The sequence below is a fragment of the Cryptomeria japonica genome, chromosome 11, assembly GCF_030272615.1.
Source record: "Cryptomeria japonica chromosome 11, Sugi_1.0, whole genome shotgun sequence".
In the NCBI taxonomy this organism is placed as follows: domain Eukaryota; kingdom Viridiplantae; phylum Streptophyta; class Pinopsida; order Cupressales; family Cupressaceae; genus Cryptomeria; species Cryptomeria japonica.
Genome location: NC_081415.1, coordinates 195618281 through 195641611, shown reverse-complemented (window position 1 = coordinate 195641611; position 23331 = coordinate 195618281). Strand labels below are relative to the sequence as shown.

General features: G+C 38.5%; 1 protein-coding gene across 1 annotated transcript in view; it reads right to left on the bottom strand.

Moving 5' to 3' along the window:
• Positions 1-23331, bottom strand: part of LOC131044009 (ABC transporter C family member 2) — a 179415-nt gene that overhangs the window by 93948 nt on the left and 62136 nt on the right. Inside the window, exon 7 of the mRNA XM_057977273.2 lies at positions 21986-22010. Coding sequence (XP_057833256.2) covers positions 21986-22010 — 25 coding nt within the window. The remainder of the gene's footprint in view (positions 1-21985; positions 22011-23331) is intronic.

Here is a 23331-nt window from a genome sequence, read left to right as displayed (position 1 = left end):
AGGTTCCAAGGATTTTTGTTTGGACGTAGATTCATAGCACTTTTTGATGGTGGTTCTACTCACAATTACATTGATGAGGGCTTAGTTGTAAAAATGGATCTGCACATAGAGCAATAAGAACACTTTGATGTGGTGGTGGCTGATGGGTTTACCATCCCTTGTAAGAAGAAGATCAATCATGTCAGCAACCTCATTGGTGAGCACACAATTTGCAATGATTTTTACGTTATCGGTTTAGGTGGGACCAACATAGTGCTTGGAGTTCAATGGTTATATTCACTGGGTGAAATTTCTCAAAACTATTAGACCATGGAGTTAAAGTTTTCAGCATTAAGGGAAGGAGGTAACATTGAAGGCCATTCCTCACCCTCTACCTCATGAAATTACAGCTAAACGAATTGAAGCTATCAGCTCCAGATGTTCCATCATAGCCATGGGTCAGCAAACAAATTCATATTTGCATGACAGGTGAGATGAATTTGTTGAAGATGTTGGAAGTTTATCTTTGGAACAAATACAGGATAGCAGATTTCCACATGGTTATGGCCATCAATCAAAGGCTCTAATTTTTATGAGTTCGTCAATATTTATCATAATAATGCAGCAGAAACAAGAAGAGAAAAGTTGATATCAGGGAAATTTGTCGCATACTTGTAAAGATTGCTGCAATTTTGGTTAGACATTTGCAGGTGAAGTGCATCATAGTGTATCAGACAAGAAGCCTCACAAACCTACGCTTATTTGGGACCCTGGTGTTGGTGTTGGAAATAAGCCACACCCGGATTGACGATGGACTGGTCCAAGAGGGGCCAGTAGCTCAGTGGTAGAGCACTCCAGCAGCGTATGGAAGATCCTAGGTTTGAGTCCTAGCTAGTCCATGTCTCAACATGGTATCAGAGCCAGGTCCAAGCTAGGAGCCCCAAGCACACGAGAGGTGTGGCTTAAGGGGGGGTGTTGGTGTTGGAAATAAGCCACACCCAGACTGACGATGGATTGGTCCAAGAGGGGCCAGTAGCTCAGTGGTAGAGCACTCCAGCAGCGTATGGAAGGTCCTAGGTTCAAGTCCTCGCTGGTCCATGTCTCAACATGGTATCAGAGTCAGGTCCAGGCTACGAGCCCCAAGCACACGAGAGGTGTGGCTTAAGGGGGTTTGTTGGTGTTGGAAATAAGCCACACCCGGACTGACAATGGACTAGTCCAAGAGAGGCCAGTAGCTCAGTGGTAGAGCACTCCAGCAGCGTATGGAAAGTCCTAGGTTCGAGTCCTAGCTGGTCCATGTCTCAACATATGGTAAATGTTTGATGGGCCTTCTTATGTGATTATATTATGAAGCTTGTGAATGTTAAAGGACAGGCCCTATTTGGGCGCTCAACTTGTGTAACTTGTAATTGGGTCTGGCCCTGAATGGGCATTGTAACTTGTGATTCATGTTGGGCCCTAAATGGGTGATACAATGTAACTTGTTGATGTGATAGGGCTGACCCTATAATATGTAACTTGTAATTATTATGGGTCAGACCCTATTTTGGGCGCCAACTTTAATACATTTGATTTATGCTAGCCGACTTGAAGAATTAAAGGTCAAGTTGCCTATAAGTACAAAGTACTTATCATTGTTCACACCATCTTTTAGTGAAACTATCTCTGCAATATACGGCAGCGAACATCTATAGATGCACAGCGAACGCTGTTGGAAGCAACAGTGAACACCCTTGAAGGTCAGCAAACTCCATCCGAAGGGCAGCAAACCTTCCCTTCTGACAGCACTCTTCACTTGAAGGTCAGCGAACTGTCATTGCAGGCTGTGGGCATCATCAGTTAACTTCATCTTTGTGACAGCAACATCTGCAGATAAGTTCATTGTGTTTAGTTTGCTGATAGCTTCAAGTGTTGAAGCTCAACTGTAAAGAAACAATTGGTTATTGTTTAATAAAGATCTGAGATATTGTAGCTGGGTTTTTCAACTCCAAGAGGGAGGTCTTCCCAGCGTATAAGCGTGTTATGTGTGTGCTTTATTTTAGTTTGGTTTTCTGTTCTATACTGTTAATCTGATCAATAAAAACTAACATGGTATCAGAGCCAGGTCCAGGCTAGGAGCCCCAAGCACACGAGAGGTGTGGCTTAAGGGGGGGTGTTGGTGTTGGAAATAAGCCACACCCGGACCAACGATGGACTGATCCAAGAGGGGCCAATAGCTCAGTGGTAGAGCACTCCAGCAGCGTATGGAAGGTCCTAGGTTAGGACTCGAACCTAGGACCTTCCATACGCTGCTGGAGTGCTCTACCACTGAGCTGTCCTAACCTAGGACCTTCCATATGCTGCTGGAGTGCTCTACCACTGAGCCACTGGCCCCTCTTGGACCAGTCCATCGTCGGTCCGAGTGTGGCTTATTTCCAACACCAACACCTGGATTCTCAAAGAGTCATATCCAACATTAGTCAATGATGGAGAGGAGATTGCTTGAGGACAAGCAATCTCCGGAAGGGGAGGACCATAATGTCCCTTTTTCAGCGTTAGTGAGTGGAAAGGAGATAATTTGATTAATTAAAAAATGTTGTCTTAAATTGATATTTTTACGCAGATTGTGTTCAATTAATTATTAAGAAGAATGTTTTATTAAAGTGACTTTAGCTAGGGACCAAAAATAAAACAATATAAAGCCAATTTTGTATGGGGTAAAGAATTATGAATTATCATTTAAAAGTAACTTTTAAATATGTTTTTGGGGATGACTTTATTTTAATTAATTTGAAAAGACAACTAAAGTGATTAAACAATAAATAATAAGTCATTTTATAAAAGTGCTTGATTGATTTATTTTGAGGTGGGAATTAAAAATACATTCGGAAAGGTTCTATAGGGAAACTATAAAAGGCGAACTGGAAGCTCATTTGCATATGCTTGATTCTATTTTCTTTGTACAAAATTGAAAATTTTAGTGAGAGAAAATCCTAGGACAAAAACCCTAAGGGAATGGGTTTTGGTAGTGAGACATCTACCCTAGCCTATTTGCAGGTGGAATCACATACGTTTCATGCAAGTGCCGAACAATAGCAGACTGAATAGTTTATTGGAGGTTTGCAGGCAAACAATAAATTGTTAATTCTCTCCAAATTTTCATATGAAAGACATATTTGAAGGGCTTCCATTATTAGAGCCACACATTTGGAAATACCAAGAGATTGAGTTGGGAAGCCATACTTGAAGGGAGGTTGCTGATTGTATATTGTTGGGAATTTGAATGGAACTTCACAGAAATCACGGGAATGAATGCTTGCTGGTTGTGGTTCTTGTAGACAGCCAAGTGTAGTAATTTGAAGAAGAAAGGAGAATTGTGTGTGGAGGTTTAAGCTGGTCACACCGATTCCTCGGGGAAGTGTGGGTCTTGTTGGGAAACTGGTGACTATTTGGAGGGGACATGAGGTTAGTGTGGCCCTTGAGTGCTAACGCAGATATTGAAGAACTTCCATGCAGAGTGAGGAACGATTCAGAAGCATCACAGTCCCCAACACTTACACATTGGGTGATTTGTAGCAGCTGCACTCACAGGTTAACATCTGCTGCCAATAAAGATTAGAGGGTAGCGTTAATTACCTTTCTGTAGTGGATAGTTCAGCAGCAATTACAATGTTGGTCTTTGAACATTTCCAGTCACTGTGAAAATGAGATCTTGTTTGGTTTTAAAAGTTCAATATATATATATATGAATCCAAAAAAAATTGTTCTATGAAGCTAAAATGTTTCCTAACTCATGATTAAATGATTCCAAGTGTCTGCAAATCAGAAAACATCCATAAACATTTTCATGCAAACTGTTTGATGAAATACCATCATTGAAAATGGTGAACATTTCCATGCAGAGTGAGAAAATTGGGTCAGTATGTTACCGTGCATGCTATTGTACTCTTTTATAATTGTAATGTCCCCCTTTTAATCAGTCATGTTATGATGTCTCGCTAGCCCATCTTGCCATGATCCCGAGGGCTAACCACGACTTAACAGGGATCAGAGAGTGTTTTGGACTAGGTAGTTCCAGTTTCAGGCCAATTGGAGTTGACTTGATGGTTTTTCCAGATACTTACTATTTATAGTAAGTTGCCAGGTTGGGATTTCAAGATTTCCAGTTCTTTCATGGTCGGGACTCATTATCAGTGGTATTGGTTCATATCCGACTGGCAATTTATTATTATCTGGAAATATTTATTATTAATGATAAAGTTCAAATTATAAAGTTAAATTAAAACATTTAACTTTATCATTATCATAAGAGGGACAGTAAAGTTTTGGAAATATTAAAGGGTTTCCTTCTTGCTTTGTACGTGGGCACTAATTGAACGAAAGAACGTTATTTTGAATTTGGGCATTTATTCCCACATTGCTAACAAGGGGTCGACTTCCACATTGGGAAGATATAAAGGAGTCGCAGTGTTTCATTGTGGGTATTCTTATGGATGGATTGAATTTGCTGTAACACTCTTGGGAGTTGTTCAGGCTATTGAGGACGCTTCACCTCATTAGTGACACTTTCCATGCCTTTGAGAGACAAGGTCTGGGGGTTTGTATGACATTTCATGACTGAGACAGTATTTGGAGCTTCATGAGTGACCGATTGATCTCAGGAAAAGAGGACGACTCGGCTGGGAAAAGAGACTAAATATATTCATTAGCTGGGCAGATTCCTTCCCTGATTCTGCCTATTATTGTATTGGCCAAATGGAGTTAGGACGCATGAAGGTTGCTGGGACGATTTTATATGTGGAGCTGGTCGAATCTACCATTGCTGAGATTGGCATTGAAGATCTGATTTCAGATTGAAGCTGGGCGTGCACACTCGAGAGGTGGCGTTGAGTCACTAGAAGCTTATCACTTTTGCCATACCCTTCCTTGGTTGGTTCGAATTTGATTGGTTTCTGCTTGTGGACAGCTGGGGTGAAAGCTGGGCTTCACAATCTGCTCTAACGTAGTGTGGTATGAAATAAAAACACTGGTTTTCTCATTATGGTTTCTTACCAGCATTGTATTGATCATAATTTCAAAAACTCATTTTTCTGTGTGCTTCCAATGAGTTACAAATCCATTATTATTATGTGTTGTAATATGATGATTCTCTGAGTTAATTGTCACAGCAGACTTTACAAAGTTGAACAAGGAATACGATTTTGCTTGCAAACTGTTTGCTATTTTCCTACCGTGTATTTCAGTCAGCATTTGAATGTAAGCCAACTGTTTGACAAAATTCCTCTAAGTAAGATTGGGAAGAAATTGAGTGCAAATAGGGCAGCCCATTACAGTGATATCAGAGCAGAAAATCCTGCCATCCTATGAAGGTTAATGAGTGATAGAGAGAGAAGATATTATCAGCATGAGCTAAGAAAAGCATGGCAACCACCACCAATTCCTGAAGGTGAAACTGTGTCTGGTATTTTGGGCATCAATGGAGGTTCAGCTTTACAACAGGGTGACCCATTTTCAGCAGAAAATATGGGTGATGGGGATGAAGAAAGAGCAGAACCAAGTACCAAGGACATGCTCAATGATTTGGCAAGAGGGCAGCGAGAGCTTCAGATGATGTTGCAGTGAATGATCAGCTCTTATAACACAAAATTTGACAGCCATGAACAATGAAAACAACCAGAATCAAGGCAATAATAACCCAGGTGGACAAGGGAATGATAGGAACAATGGCAATGATGATGGCTCAATAAATAATGGGGGTGCAAGGCAGCAAAATAGAGCAGGATCAGCAAGCACTAGGCCTCTTATGCCTCACTTGCCACCAAGACAAAATGATCAAAACAATAATGGACCCTTTGAATAGGAGATACAAGATCAGATTTTAGTCAATTGGAGGAACTCTGGGTTAGAGTTTCAGGCTGAAATGTCATTTAGAGATTACATAGATGTTAGATAGAGACATTTACCTATGAGGGGGAACAGGCAACAACATTATGACCTTAAGAAGAAAATAGGACAGCTCACAATTCCTTTTTTTGATGGTACTAGGAAAGCTACAACAAGGGCTTGGGTTCAAAAGCTAGATACATATTTTCAGCTTAACCCGATGCCGGAAAATGATGCTGTCAAACATGCAGCATTACATTTGGATGGTAGCGGCGTAGCGCACATGAATGGTGGCACCATGGGATGGTGACCTTGGGTCATGCTCAGATTGATACCTACGCAGAGTTCTTTGAGAAACTGATTGAAAGGTTTGATACTAAGGACCCTGAGTTGCATTTTAAGGAGTTGGCACAACTCAGACAATGGGGATCAGTTGATGCATATGTTGCAGAATTCCAAAGATTGGCAGTGCTAGTGACTAATATTTCAGAGGGGAGACTTGTTTTATTTATGGATGGTCTTTCAAATCCCTTGAAGGTTTGGGTCAAGGGACATGATCCTTTAACATTATAGGAGCGCAAGAGACTTGGCACCATCATCCTATGGAAGCAAATTTCAAACTAAAGACTCTCATTATAAGAAGGACAAAGAGAAGAAATCATTCCATAAGGACACGCATCAACCATGTGAAGGAACCAAGAAATTGGATAATGACCAATTGAATGAGCTCAGGAGGAAAAAACTGTGTTTTCATTGTACGGAGCCATGGGATCCTTCCCATAAATGTCCTCTCAAAGGCCAAGGCTAAACAAATTGAGTACTTTTCTGCAGAGGAGACAGCTTCTGAAGGTTCAAAGAATTCATCAGCTTCTGAGGACAGTGATGGTGGATCAACAGCTAGAGGGGATACTAGTGATGATAGGGTGTTAGCACGCTTGATAGGAACTCAGAAGGCAATCACTTTCAAAGTTCATGGTGTGCTATAGGGGCAGCGTGTGATATCTTTAATTGACACCGGGGCCACACATAATTTTATTAATGCTCAAGTAGTTGAGAAATGGGGACTACCTAAAAAGGAGCATGAGGGATTCAGAGTCATGGTGGCTAGTGGACATAAACTCCTTTGCACTCAAAAGATCACTAACTTGCACATGCGGATAGGCAACTATGAGTTAGTGGGTGATTTTTATGTGGTTGATATGGGGGACTATGATGTGATATTAGACATGTCTTGGATGGCTTCATTGGTGAGTTCACATTTAGTTTGGGGAAGGTGAAAATGAAGTTTGAGCATCAAGGTACAAAGGTGGTACTCTGAGGCTTATCAGATGGGGGACTTAGAGTGGAATCACTTAGAAGGATGGAGCGTTTGATACATCATGATCAGGTTGAGTGGGTTGCTGAGATTTTGGTGATGCCAGAGGTATCAGGATAGCAAAAGCAAGAGTATCCTTCACAGGTTCAATCATTGTTGACCAAACACTCCAAAGTGTTTGGTGATATACTTGGAGTGTTTGGTGATATACCACCAGGTAGACCTGTTGTCCTCATTTTTGTTTTCAAAAATGAAGGACCGTTACATAAAAAAAATTGTGAAAAAATGAAAATTTTGCTCTATGACACGCTTCTCGAGGCAAAATTTTGACTAATCCTTGGACTGGCTTAATCCTCAGTCCATCCTCGAACTATGTTTCGAATTTCGTCGCATTCTGGATTCGTTTTCTTTGTCTTTCCTTCAATTTCGAGTTTTTTCTCCCTAATTCAATTTCGAGTTTTTTCTCCCTGATTGCAGGTGGAGAATTTTCCTTGAACTGCAAGTTTTAATGATTTCCACTGTTTTAGTCTTTGTAGGGATATTTTTAACTAATTACAAATGCACTTTATTGAAAAATAAAAACTTGTAATTTGTTTTTTATTTCCCCGTTGCTGCTTTTTGGTTTTTTTAGTTAAAATAGGGATTTTTTGGTTAAGTTACAAGTAAACTTGTAATTCTTTTCTAAAACCCCTACTTTAATGGTTTTGGCTTGTAATAGGGATTTTAAACCCCTATTACATGTGTGCAAGTGAATTATAACTTGTTGTAGGGATTTTATTTTCCCTTTACAAGTGATTTTAAACTTGCACATCTCTCTCCAAAACCCGATTTTGCCTAGGAATGAGAAAAGTGACATTTAAAACTTGCTATTTTGCCCCAAAAACCCGATTTTGCCTATAAAGTGAATTTTTGAGGATTTTAAACATGTAATTGCATTTTAAAAACCCGATTTTTGCCTTATTGATGAAAAAGTGCAATTTTAAAACTTGTCATGTTGCCCAAAAAACCCGATTTTGCCTAGGAATGAGATAAAGTGCATTTTAAACTTGTTATTTCCTCCAAAAAACCCGATTTTCAACAATACATGCAAATTTGAACTTGCTATTTCCTTCAAAAAAACCCGACTAGCAAGGAGAAACGTTTTTGTTGAAGATTTCAAGCAAATTTTTGTGGAGATTTTTTAGGAAGGAGAGGCGTTTGGGATTCTTCCCTATTCTTGTGCATTTGCAAACATCTTTCACGCCATTCTAGAGTTTTGGGAGTTCGATTTATTGCTGGTTTCTTGGTGTCAAAAATGCAAACACGTTTTTTTCCTTCAAGGATGCCACGAATCAGCAATCTCCTAAATCGTTTTGGTTTGGTATGCAAAGGCGTTGAGGTTAGAAAGAGTTTTTGACACTTTTCACGCCATTTCCCTTGGATTTGCTGCCACGTTTTTCAGTTTATGACGTTTTTGTAAAAATGTGGCAAGGGTTTGACATTGCGGATTTTCTTTATTTATTGGATTGTCTTCTTCATTCCAAGATTGTTGCATCTTTTGGAGAGGCATTTTCAGTTTGAAACAAGGTATGATTTCTTTTCTTTTCTTGTTTCATTTTCTTATTTTCTTGTTTTCTTAGTTTTCCTTTCAAGTTGTAGATTTGTAAATATGTTGTTCTTGCCCCAAAAATCAGTTTTGTGAGAGTTTTTCCCCCTCGATATGCAATTTTTGGATTGCATTGTTCTTCCCCATTTTTCCTCCTTACTTGTATTCGGGATTTTAAATCCCGATTACAAGTTGGCTGGAAATCTTTGTTATTTCCTTACGGTTAAAGAATTTAACCATTTTTGGTTAAAACTCCAAGTTGAAAAGATGTGAAATACCCTTCCTTTCAAAATCGGGTTTTAAGAGCCCGATTACATGTTGAAAAGTTCTTCCCATTTTCATGAAAATGACATTCTCAGATTTTCCCATTTTTATCCATTCATGTCACTCATATCCGTACTTTCCATTTTCGTTATTTTCTGCAAATCTAATTCTCATTTTCCATCCATATCTCCATTTGCAAATTTACAAGTGTACTTGCATTCGGGTTTTAAAAATCCGATTGCATGTATGCTCTTTCCAACTTGTATACTTGCGAAAATTTCCCCAAGATCCGAAATTGGTCAAAGTCAAGATTCCCCCATTTCCATTTATTTCCCCTCTTTCTCTCGCAAAGTCGTGAAGTTCAAGAGTCGAAGTTTTTCCCATTTGAAGAAGGAAAAATGTTATCTGCAGCTGAATATGATGTTGCCTTAATGCTTTTAAGTCTTCATCACAATATTCCGGGTTGTCCATCAATGTCAGATTTGCCGTCATCACCAATTCCAAAAAAGATGAAGTACAAATATGACAAGTACCAAAACGAAGTTGCGCCTTCCCAAGTTTCCTCTCATTTGGATCATATCAGAGATACAGAGATAGGGCATGTAGACATGTCAGAATTTGTCAAGAGGGTTGAGGATCCACAAGATAACAATATGCAGCAGATGTTGGACAGCCATATCCATCACGCATCTTCTTTCCCGATGGCTGCCCTAGAACCTAAATTTGTTCTCGCTTGCGCCCATCACTTTGACAAGGAGACGAGAATCATTAAAAATGATGATGGCGAAGCAATAATCCGCCTTGATGCAGACACAATTGAGAAGGTCTTCAAAATACCTCCCGCACCTGTTTACATGGAAATCTCCAAAGAGAGTGCAGCTCAGTATTATGTGAAAAGGGAAAAAGACTGTAAACGACATATCAACAGGTGGATCCATGAGCCACGAGCCGCCTTCTCAAGGTGGGCAGAGTTGTACCGCTGTGACTTCAAATGGGAAATAGGGGACATCGTAACCCTCCTCAGCAGGATAATGGGCCTTGAACATTCTAATGTTTTTGAGCCTTGAATGTACCAGTTCATCATGTTCATAAGGCAGTCCCATCATATATCATGGGGAGAAGTTATCAGTGATGCTTTGTGTGAACAACTTTCAGCAGTCTCTTCCACCATGACTTTCTACATGAACTCATATTTGGTGTACTTGGCAGCATCGCTTAGACATTTTTCAAGTCTTTCTACCAAGGGTGATCGCTCCCTTATACCGGTATGGGAATATTATGATCAATTGCCTTTGAGACCCAGCAAATTGCATTTCAAAAGAGTCCAAGATACATTCTTTGGTTACTTCATGTGTCAGTTTGACAGAACTCTGGAGAACAAAAGGGTATCAAATGAGGCATGGGAAAGGGCGAGTGAGTATGGATGCTTGTTTCTACAGTTCCCGACCTTCACCTATATGAGAATCGGATGCTATAGTGGGCAGCCATACATGCTTCCTAGATATCCAACAGATAAGATCATTCTTATGGAGTTGGGAAGACAAATCATGGCTGCCCACACTAATCAGTCTGCCAGACATAAGGTTGGAATTGAGATCTCTACAACAAACCCATTAAAAATTGGCCGGTATTCTCTTGTCACATCCGTTAAAGCCAAGGCCACGGAGACCGAAATGCAGGAAATTAAGCTCAAAAGGTTTAAGTCCAGAGCTGATTTTGATTACCGGGGTATGAAGGAGAAGATCAAAAAATCCTTCGTGCATGTGCATCGCATTGAGAATATCTGGGTAGATCTTTGTACAAAGGTTGAGGTTCTGAAGATGGATTACTGCAGGTTGAGCAAGTTGTTGATTTGAACTTGGTGGATATTCCACAAGGGATGATTGACGATGGGCACGTACTTGATCCTGAATATATTTCACAAAGTGTTGAGGAAGCTCCACTTCCTTTAATCCAATGGTCACACAAGGAGTGCATATCCATTCTTGAGAGATTTCAGCCTATCTTGGCTAACACCAACGCCTGGCTGAAAAGTAATGTTGTTAAGACTCATAAAAATCAAGATTGGAAAAGAAGATGATTCTATAGGACCTCTTGGACGTAAGTCTGAGATTCAAGTTGACAACAAGGAAGGTGCATCATCTTCGAGTACAAAGATCAAATTGCAAGTTAGTCGGGCCGTAGTGCTTCCTCCTGAGGAAGCGACAGTTCATGGGAAGGAAAAGTCACGGTTTCAGGTTCAGGTGATCGATCTGGACAATCCAAAAGAAGGGCAGCAATCTGATGATGCTCCCAAGTCTCCAGCATTAGACTCACCTCATGAGATTATTCCCCCAGTTTCCATTGAGACGCCCCTTTCTCCTCCTAACTTGCTTGTGGATGAATCTCCTCAGAATGCCATTCCTATTTCGGCGTACGAGCCACCTCCTAATCATCAACAAGAGAATGTGCAGGAAGTTCCTGAAGATACTCCTGCTTGTATCCAGCTGTCAGAAATTGATACCTCCACTTCTGGTTTTGAAGAATTCATGAGGCAATCTTCATGCCCATTGGTTACTGAGCAAATCGTGGTCGCCATCCAAACAAATATTCCTCCCACGATGACCACGGTTATTCAAACAAAAACTGCTTCTCCTTTGCCTACAACTGCTACAGAAGGAGAGTTGATGGCTTTACCTCCATGGCTTAGTTCTTTTACTCCAAAAAGGAAGAAGCAAGAAATCTCACCTGATGCCTTTGATTATCAGCAACTAATACAATCTAGATCCAAGGTTGCTAAAAAGGCCAAGACTATCTCAAGAGTAACTGTTAACAGCAACAGGATGAAGGTAGCTGAAATTGTTGAACCCATTGCAGATAAGCCACTTGAAGAAATGTCAGCTGCTGATTATAAAGTTACAACGATAGAATTGGGTAAGCAAACGCATGAGGTGATTAAACATGATGCTCAGTTTTCTGTAGCTTCACTGGTACAGCAGTGTGATGAACTTCTAGCAAAGAAAGATAAGCTAGAAGAGGAAAACCGACAACTTATGGCAGTTGTTCATAAAATCACAAAACCTATTGCTGAAGGGAGTAACTCCATAGGTTCTTCCGATTCCCAAGAATCAATTCGTGGAGTGGAAAGAGCTGCTCAGAAGGTACAAGCATTGGATACCTGGGTTGATCAGCTTCATGATCTATGTGCACAAGTGATGAAAGACATTTTTCAGATGATGTCTAAGTTGGAAACCGTTGAAGAGAAACTGGATCAAACTTCTGATACTTTCAAAAAGAATTTGGAAAGTGTTGAAGATAGTTTGACAATCTGGCATACCATGCCCCAACAACAGTTGAGTGTTCTACAGGAGTATGCCATCATCTCTTCCAAGGTCATGTACTTGGAATTTGAAGAGCTTCTGAAAAATAAGGCCCTTGTTCTTAAATCCCTTATTGAGGAGATTGGTGATACAATGAGATTACGGGGTGAAGTTTTCCGAGATATTGTCTCTCATTATGAAAAGGCCTCTTGCAACATATTAAGTCAGGATGGAGAGTTGATTCCAAAAGAAGAAGTTCTTGCTGATTTACAAATGAGGATTCATACTGAATGAAGGAGCGGACAATTCTCGGCCGCTTCAATTCCAATGTTGATGAAACACCCAATCTTTTTGCATGAAATCCAGTCCATCTTGGATAAAAACAACTCTGCGCTCCTCCGATGTCATGATTCTATCATGAAGACCATGGTTGTTGCCAAGAACACCCATGAACCCGATCTCGAGGAACTACAAATGATCATCCAGAAGTTTGAAGGATTCATGTCTTCACGTGCTACAGCTTAAGTGTTTTTCAACACTTAGTTGTATTTTTCCACATTTGTAATCTTTAGTTGTAGTTTTTCTTTTGACAAGTTACATGTAAAAGTCTTTTTGTAAAATGCAAGTAAACTCATTACTTGCACTTTCGTAATTACATGTAAAGCAACTACAAGTTGTGTTCAATTAGGACTGTAGTTGGAATAAGTCTTAGTTAGTTATGTCTTAGTTAGTTATTGAATAAGTCTTGGTGGTTGAGAGAATCTCTCAAGTTAGTTAGGATCCTCCCACCTTTTTCTCAAGGTTCCTCTTCTATAAATACTTGAGGGGTCTATTGTAATTTTTATCTTTTTGAAAAGCAAGCAAAAACTCTGCCAAATTTACAGCAAAGAAGTCTTTGAACTTTCATGTGTGAATTCAAGAATTGAAAGGAATAGAAAGAAATTGCTCAAGCTTTGAGTCTTTGTGCTACATACTTGAGTTTGTGTTCTATATTATCTTTCTTGCAAGTGTTTCTTAAAGAGCTTAATCACATATGATTTGCAGTCTTTGTGTTGCAAGTAGTTGAGGTTAATATAGATTAAAATAAATATTTTGTTGAGAGAAGTTGTAAGTCTTTGTGCTTTCACTTGTTCTTAGGAGAATTTAGGAGTAGATTTTGTGAGAAATAGCTCTCAGTCTTAGTAGAAAAGAATAGGATATTTCAGTCTTTGAGGTGTTATAATTTGTTCTTTATAGCATTAGTATAGAAAAGGGTAGATAGGACTTCACATAATCAAGTCTTTGAGCTTGATATTGTTGTCTCGTCCCGAAGGAAGTGATGGAAGTTTTTGCGCTTTTAGGAAACTTCATTTCCTTTCTCTCATTTCATTTTGAAAGTGGTTACTGTTGTTTATATCAAATCGCTATCCTTTTCTGTGAAGAGAAAAGGATATATCCTTTTCTGTGAAGAGAAAAGGATATTGTCTTTCTTGAAAGAAGAATAAAGATTGATGTCCCATCCTATTTTATTTTCAAAGTTGTAGTTAGATAAGGGGAGTCTTCCCTTAATTAGGAGAGTTTTACTCACACACTGTGGTTGAAACCACAATTTTGTATATTTCCCCAAGTGTACAAAATTTTCAACCAACAAGACCTCCTGAGAGGGGATTTTAACATGTGATAGAACTAGAGGAGGGGGCTAAACCTGTTATAACCACTCCCTATAGGCATCCGAAGAGGTATAAGGATGAGATTGAGAAGGCTATCAGAGAGCTTCTTAAGATGGGGCACATTAGGCCTAGTAAGAGCCCATTTGCTTCTTCAGTTATGTGGGTAAAAAAGAAGGATGGGACTTTTTGGATGTGCATTGATTACAGGGAGTTGAATAAGAAAACAATTAAGAATAGATACCCAGTTCCCTGCATTAATATAGACGAGTTACATGGAGCTTGTTGTTGGTGTTGGAAATAAGCCACACCCGAACCGACAATGGATTGGTCCAAGAGGGGCCAGTAGCTCAGTGGTAGAGCACTCCAGTAGCGTATGGAAGGTCCTAGGTTCGAGTCCTAGCTGGTCCATGTCTCAACATGGTATCAGAGCCAAGTCCAAGCTAGGAGCCCCAAGCACACGAGAGGTGTGGCTTAAGGGGGGGTGTTGGTGTTGGAAATAAGCCACACCCGAACCGACGATGGACTGGTCCAAGAGGGGCCAATAGCTCAGTGGTAGAGCACTCTAGCAGCGTATGGAAGGTCCTAGGTTCGAGTCCTAGCTGGTCCATGTCTCAACACTTGTTACTTGTCCAAGATAGACTTGAGATCCGGCTACCATCAGATTTGGGTCAGGGAAGATGATGTGGAGAAGACAGGTTTCAGGTGTCATTTTGGGCACTTCGAGTTCTTAGTCATGCCCTTTGGCTTGACTAACGCTCCATCTACCTTCTAGTCATGAACACGATATTCAGAGATCAGTTGAGGAGATTTGTACTGATATTCTTTGATGATATACTCATTAATAGTAAGACTTAACAGAAGCATTTGAAACACATTGATGTTGTGCTCAGCATTCTTGAGCGAGAGTCCCTGTATGCTAAGATGTGGCATTCTTGAGCGAGAGTCCCTGTATGCTAAGATGTCTAAGTGTGCATTTGGGATGACTAAGTTGCTATTTCGGGGTCACATTATCAGCGTTGAGGGTGTCTATGTGGATCCAGATAAAATCTGAGCTATCATAATTGAGCGCCACCCAAGAATATTTCACAACTCAAGGGATTTCTTAGTTTGTGTGGATTCTACCACGATTTTGTGAGGGGTTTTTCTCATACTACTGCTCCGCTTATAGATTTGACTCGGAAGGATGCATTTGAGTGGTTAGATAGAGCTCAGCAGTGTTTTGACAGGTTTAATGTAATGTCCCTACTAGTTAGAGATTACTGTCCTGCAAAACAAATTGTTAGAATACAACATATAAATATATATATAAACCATTTTTAATTTGCAAACTATCTTTAATACTTAACTAACATAATCATAATTTTCATCTAATAAAAAGGATACGAATGCCATACGAAAGTATGTCCTTAGGCGGCCGTGAAGCTTGCCTTCTTGGAACCCCTTGGTTCCAAGCCCTCCAGGAAATCGAAGATGAGTTCGAATCCTGTCCTCTTACACCCAAGCCATCCAAGGAAGACCCTTGTCTATTCCTTGCCTTGGGTGATGCCTCCATCATCCAAGTCCTCAGAGGGGACCGGCCAGATCCGTCTCTTCTTGGTTGAGTTTAATCAACCAAACCATACATATGCATATCAGTTTTCAGTATATATACTGCCCTAGGGATTATTATACTCCCTCCCTTAGACTACGGGAGTTTCCTCCCTATAGCCTCCAACATGTGATTTCCTTTATTATCCATTTGACACTTTAGTACTATTTTCAGTTCATAATCTACCTCTTTATGTTAACATGGATTCCTAGTGTATTCTTTAACTTATATATATCAAATGTGCTTTACCATCTTTAACATATGCATTATATTTCATTAATTACATTTGTATTACATAATCCTTCCTAGTGTGTAAATTAGTGTATACAACAATTAACATTATTATATCCCTTACCTATGTTTAATGACTAGTGAACATTAACACATTAATTAATATATATACATTCACTATACAACAATTAATATCAACATATCCCTTACCCTGGTTTAATGATATATATTAATGAGCATTACACATTAACTAATATATATACATTAACTATTATACTTATATTATTTAATATAAGAATCCACCTATTCCTTACCTGTCGTCCGCAGCAGAAGGCTTGTTCTCCAAATCTTCCACCACTCTCCCTCCCGTCCTCTTCCCCTAACCCCTTGCCACTGCGCCCTTATATATCCCGTGAGGGGTTGTGCCCCTCCACGGGTCCCCTTCCGCATGAAGGGGTGCGGGGGTAATCGCAGCCTAGGTTGCGGTTACCCACGGACCACTTCGTGCGGAAGTAACCAGGCTAATATAAGATATTAGGAGTCATCAGGTTTGTTAGGATTTAAGTCATGTTTTTTTGATAATATATATATATATATAATATTACATATTATTTCCTTTTAAATATATTAAATATTAAATAACATTTCATTTAAATATATTAAATATTACATATCATTTCATTTTAAATATATTAAAAGTTAAGTATCATTTCATTTAAATATATTAATTATTAAATAACATTTCCTTTATTAAAATAAATTAAATATATTTCCTTTATTTTTCATAGATTACTTATATTATTATTTTAATTATTCATTTACAATAACGTTATTTAATTAATCCACATAAGTGATTTTACATCTCGTGATACCGTAGGGGTTATCACATTTAAGGGGTTGATGAGCACTTGCCTAGTCTTGGCCATTCCTGATCTTAGTAGACCTTTCGAGTTGCATTGTGATGCCTTAGGTGAAGGCATGGGTGCGGTATTGATGCAGGATAGGCACCCCATAGCATTTAAGAGCAGGAATTTGAGGGGTATTGAGAGGAGCTATAACATATATGACAAGGAGATGTTGGTGATAATGCACACCTTGGCTAAATTCAGATAGTACCTGGTGGGTAGCAAGTTCACAATCAAGACGGATCATAATAGTTTGAAGCATTTCCTTGGACAGGACTTGAATGATAAGCAGCAAAAGTGGGTCAGCAAGTTATAGGCCTATGACTTTGACATGGTTTTTGTCAAAGGCAAGAAGAATATAGTTGCTAACACCTTATCCAGGAGACCTCACTTGTGTGCTTTGGGAGAGATAGCAAACGATTGGAGGGAGATGATTTCTACAGAGTATGTGAAGGACAAGTGAGCCACTAGGATTATTGATGGCACCGTCTCGGATGGCAGGTTCATGGTGGTAAATGACTTTGATCATTTACAAGGAGAGGATCTTCTTAGTGCCAGGATCTGCTATGAAGCAGAAAATTTTGAGATCTTTCCATAACTTAGAGTTAGCAGGCTACCTAAGTTATTTCAAAACTTATAGGCAGGTGAGAGGGCGTTTTACATGGAAAGGGCTCAAGACAGAGGTGTTACAGTATGTGAGGGAGTGCCCTATGTGTCAACAAAATAAGCATGAGCACTCCTTCCCTGTAGGATTATTGCAGCCCCTACCCATTCCTAAGAGGAAGTGGGACAGTGTGTCGATGGATTTTATCTCAAGCCTACCTAAGGACCAAGGCAGGGATTGCATTTATAGTGAACCGGTTGACGAAGTTTGCGCACTTCTTTGCTATCACGTCCACCTATACAGCGGCTCAGACAACTGAGTTGTTCTTCCGAGAGGTATTCAGATTGCACAAGTTGCCACGGAGCATTGATAGTGACGGGTACAGCAGGTTCATGAGTAATTTTTGGCAAGAGCTCTTCGAGTTGTGTGGGACACAGCTCACTCCGAGCACTAGTTATCACCCACAGACAGACAATCAAACCGAGATTGTTAATAAGTGGGTAGAAGGGTACCTTTGCAACTACATCACAGGGCAGCAGAAGGCATGGGTTAAGTGGTTACATTTAGGGGAATACTGTTATAACACCACCTACATGTCAATTCAGATGTCAGCATTTATGGCTCTCTATGGGTATGAAGCTCCGAGTTTCTTGGATCTATTGTTTGGAGACAACCGAGTACCAAAAGCCAAGGATCTTTTACAAGAGAGTCAGGATATTATGAGGTCCTTGGAGGAGAACATACAAAAAGCTCAAAACCAACAGAAGCATTATGCAGACCAGCACAGAGTTGAGAGATCTCTCGAGGTTGGTGACATGGTTTATCTTATGTTGCAGCCTTACCGACAATCCACTCTCAAGAAGAGTGGTGCAAAGAAGTTGAAGCCACACTACTATGGGCCTTTCAAAGTTATCAGGAGGGTAGGTTTGGTGGCTTATGAGTTGGAGTTGTCGGCAGACAGCAAGGCAAAAAGGCATTGGGGCATAATGTGGTACCTTCCGCAGAGTTACCTCCTCTAGATGAGGGGAAACTTATTTTGGTCCCTAAAGCTATTCTTGATAGTTCCAATTTCAGGCCAATCGGAGTTGATTTGATGGTTTTTCCAAATACTTACTATGTATAGTAAGTGAATTGCCAGGTTGGGATTTCAAGGTTTCTAGTTCTTTCATGGTCGAGACTCATTATTAGTGGTATTGGTTCATATCCAACTAGCAATTTATTATTATCTAGAAATATTTATTATTTAATGATAAAGTTCAAATTATAAAGTTAAATAAATTAAAACATTTAACTTTATCATTATTTAATATAATAAGAGGGGCAATAAAGTAATGTTTTGGAAATATTAAATGTTTCCCCTCTTGCTTTGTACGTGGGCACCAATTGAAAGAAAGAACGTTATTTTGAATTTAGGCGTTTATATTACGATAATAGATAGTTTCTATTTATTGTTAATGGTTATCTACCATAATATTCTATAAATACTTAGTTAGCTGTTAGCTAGAATAGAATGTTTCTATTCTTCATGATCGTTTCCTAAGGAAACATCATCTTTCTTCTTGTATATAAAGATCTATGGATGGATTGAATTTGCTGTAAGACTCTTGGGAGTTGTTCAGGCTATTGAGGATGCTTCACCTCATTAGTGATACTTTCCACACCTTTGAGAGACAAGGTCTAGGGGGTTTGTATGAAATTTCATAACTGAGACAGTATTTGGAGCTTCATGAGTGACCAATTGTTAGAAATTAGGATCTTAGGATACTAATCATTATAAACAAGATTATAAAGTAAATGAAATATGAAACATACATGCAAAATGTACACATTACACAAGATATACATGGGGAAAACCCTTTCGGGTAAAAAACCCCATAAAGCATCATTTAATTAAAACACTTACAAATATAGTCTATAATAAAATAGACATGAACCTGGGGACACTCCTCCAATACTTCCACATAGCCAATAATACCTCATATGCATAGTGATACAACTCACAATAAAGCTCCAAATTCACACACCTCTCAAATGAGAGAGAACCTCCTTAAATATAGGAGGAAGGGTTACTTCACTAGTCACACCTTTTCAATAACCCCCACTTATAAATAATTAATAATCTAATAGTTATTAGATTATAATTATTTCAAATGGGATATGCTTATAAAGCATATAATATATAAGGTTTTATAACCTTATATTAGAACATTATATATAAATGTTATAAGGATGTGATCCCTAATAACATTATGTTCTAACACCAATTGATCTTAGGAAAAGAGGACGACTTAGCTGGGAAAAGAGACTAGATATATGCATTAACTGGGCAGATTCCTTCCTTGATTCTGTGTATTATTGTATTGGCCAAATGGATATTAAAACATGCATACACTAATCGGTATACCGGTACATACAAAATTGAAATAAGTAAAGCAATTGTATGCCGGTATACGATTTGATATGTGGAGCTGGTCTAATCTACCATTGCTGAGATTGACATTGAAGATCTGATTTCAGATTGAAACTGGACGTGCACACTCCGGAGGTGGCATTGAGTCACTAGAAGCTTATCACTTTTGCCATACCCTTCCTTGGTTTGAATTTGATTGGTTGCTGCTTGTGGACAGCTGGGGTAAAAGCTGAGCTTCACGACCTTCTCTAATGTACTGTGGTATGAAATAAAAACATTGGTTTTCTCATTATGGTTTCTTACCAGCATTGTATTGATCATAATTTCAAAAACTTATTTTGCTGTGCGCTTCCAAGGAACAAATCCATTATTATTATGTGCTGTAATATGATGATTCTCTGAGTTAATTGTCACAGCAGACTTTAGAAAGTTGAACAAAGAAATACAATTTTGCTTGCAAACTGTTTGCTATTATTCCTACTGTGTATTTCAGTCAGCATTTGAATGTAAGCCAACTGTTTGACAAAATTCCTCTAAGTAAGATTGGGAAGAAATTGAGTGCAAATAGGTTAGCCCATTACAATAATACTTTGCGATTGAGATCCTAACATTGGTCTTCATTTTAGTTGCACTTAGGCATATCCGGATGTTGTCAAAAGTGCTTGTTTTGTCTCTTTTCATAGATGAAAATTAATCAGTGTACAAATTGTTTACTTAGATTCCACAATCATTAATTAGTACCCACTTCCTCCTACCTTGTTCGTAAATTTTCAAAAGCTTGTTCATTTTCTTCTCTAGAATTGCATGATTTGCACAATGAATTTTCTTAGTATTGTTGAGCATTAAACAAGGCTATACAAAGCATTACAATTGACAGAATCCGACAGAGGTTTTTAACTAAGAAGAAAATCCAATGCATTCTAAAAATGACTAAGTCTCAAAAAGCAATGTAATTACATGAACACTTAGACGTATAAGAAGTCACCCATACCCAAGAATGAGGTATAAATTTGAAAAGTTTGAGGAGGGGTGGGGGGCAATTTAGGTAACAATGTTGAAAACACTATCAACAACTTCACTTGTCTCTCCCACCTTATGACCAGCTACCATTATCTCCCTGTCATTGCAGCCAGGTATGAGTTCTTTCTTGTCTCATGCCCTGTGGGACATACCCCTTTGACACTCTTCCCCATATTGTTCCATACCCTCTTGTCCCCCCTCCTACTTTTCAATACCATGCCCCATCAAATGTTTGTATGCTAAAGAGTACAAATCTATGCATCAAATGCTGAAATTTGTTTAGCTGATGATCCCTCCTCTATAAGTCCACCCAAAGAACCACCCAAAGAACATATTGATGTTTCCTAAAATGGAAAAAAATATGAGTTTATTGCCTCACTACAACTCAAACTCCTTTGTGCCCTCCTAAGGCACACCATCCTCCCACAGAGCACCTCTACCCCTAATAGTGACTACAATGCCTAGGTTTCATGCACCATGTCATTCAACCAAGATCTCTTAGCTTGAGACCTTCTACAATTATTGATGAGTGTGACTCTTATTCCAATTATACAGATAAGACCCAATTCTCCCATTCTGGCATTTTTCGCTCTATTTAATTTGGCAATGAGTCCTTTCTCTTGGATATTTGGACTATTTAGAAGCTATTTCTAGTCATCTTGGTGGTCTCACAAAGTCTGTCATTTCTAATAGGGTTTGAGTTTGCCCAATGTATGTTGACTTGTGTTTGTTTGTCAGAATACCTTTCAGCTTTTGTTTTCTTTTAGTTATGTTTTAACTTATAGCTTATTTGGAGCCTCTTTTTGGTTCCCTTTGTTATCATCTCTAGTTGTATTTTTGAATCCCATGGACCAATTTTGGTGACATGTGGACATTGATATAATTTCTTTACTTTTATTTTCCATGTAGGCACCAGATTTCTAACTCTTATGATATCAATTAATGAGATCTTCACTAACTAGAACTTAAAATTATAGTCTTAAAATTTGAAGTATTTCTTTTCAATTAATATAAGGTTTGTTTTCTTGGTCAATTTAGGGGATAAAATATACTTAAATTATGACTGGTATTGATAATAGAAAATTTGAACATATGTGCCAGAACCTTTGATAGATGAAATTTATTTTTGCTTTCAAGTATCCTGAGATGTGATTATTCATCATGTTTTTATACATGTTTAAATGATCTCCTTACCTGTAACAACACAGGATAGATTATATTGTCAACAAAAGAGTAATTGCACTATAATCATTAAAGGGGGCTACCAATCTCACCTTGAACATGCCTCCAAACCAGAATCTGCAATGAATAACAAAAAAATGAGATTCCCTCCATTTTGCTCTCTCTACGTCTACATCTATTGTGTGCCCTAAGCATACAGTATTCAACATATATTTGAACTCATAAGAAAACCAATTATAAAAAGTGAACAAACCAATAAATGAAATCCTTCAAGAACCATAAATGATACTTTCTTTAACAATGTCACTCCAGACAGGATTAGTGTTTCCGCAATAAGAAAATCAACAAGCTCACTTAGGCCACAAATATGACACACAGAATTTCTGATATCCTATATATCCACTCTCTTCGGAAGATTTATTACTGAAACTTTCCACAATAATGAGAATTTGATCTCATAGCCATCACACATAAAAACAGGTACAACAAAGCTATCTATCCCTCATTAGGAACAAACCCAATTCCTGACCGATACCCAATGTTTATTTTCTTACATAAACACTAAAGGAGTCCAACCTCAGTTGACCAGTGTATGGATAAATGATCTGAAATCTCTAGCTCTCTTTGAAATATTGACCATCTACTTCTCAAGTGCTACATCGGGCTTCTAGATGAAGACATATCAAGAACGAAATAATACATCAACCCACAACAATATTCTCAAATCATTCAATCTTTATTTCTACCTCTTCTTCTTCTACAATGATATCTCTTCTTCTCCTAGCAAGAGAAATGATGTTAACAATTCTTAAATTCCATGGTAGTAGACAAAATTTATTATAACTTGTTTTTTATTCTTTTTCTAACCTTCCTGTAGTTGTACTATAGTGATCCCATGATGACTTTCCCTTCCCCAAAAAAATGAGAGACCTTTTGCAAACCATTTTTGTTGGACTGATACCAATATTTCTAATCATTGTTGGAAAGTAGATTTTGTTCAGTTTGAAAAAAACCTGAAAGTGATTTGACTGCTAGATTGCTCGTACTACTCTCCCACTAAAACTATTTCAGAATGGCTTGCAAGCTAAACACATGAATACCCTGAGAATCACCTTTTTAGTGATTATGCTACATAGACTTGAGTATATGATCACTGAACTGCAGTTTAAATTTCAAATTTGTTGGTTGAAAATTTTGTAGACCTAGGGGATGTACAAAATTGTGGTTTCAGCCACAACGTGTGAGTATGATACTTTCCTAATTAAAGGAAGGCTCCCCCTATCTATAGAATATTCTTAAACTAAAAATGGATGAGACAACAATCTTTCTTCTTCTTTCAAAAAAAACTATATCCTTTTCTCTTCATAGAAAAGTGATAGCAATTGAAAATAACAGTAGCAACAACTTATAAAACAAAGTGAAATAAAGGACATGAAGT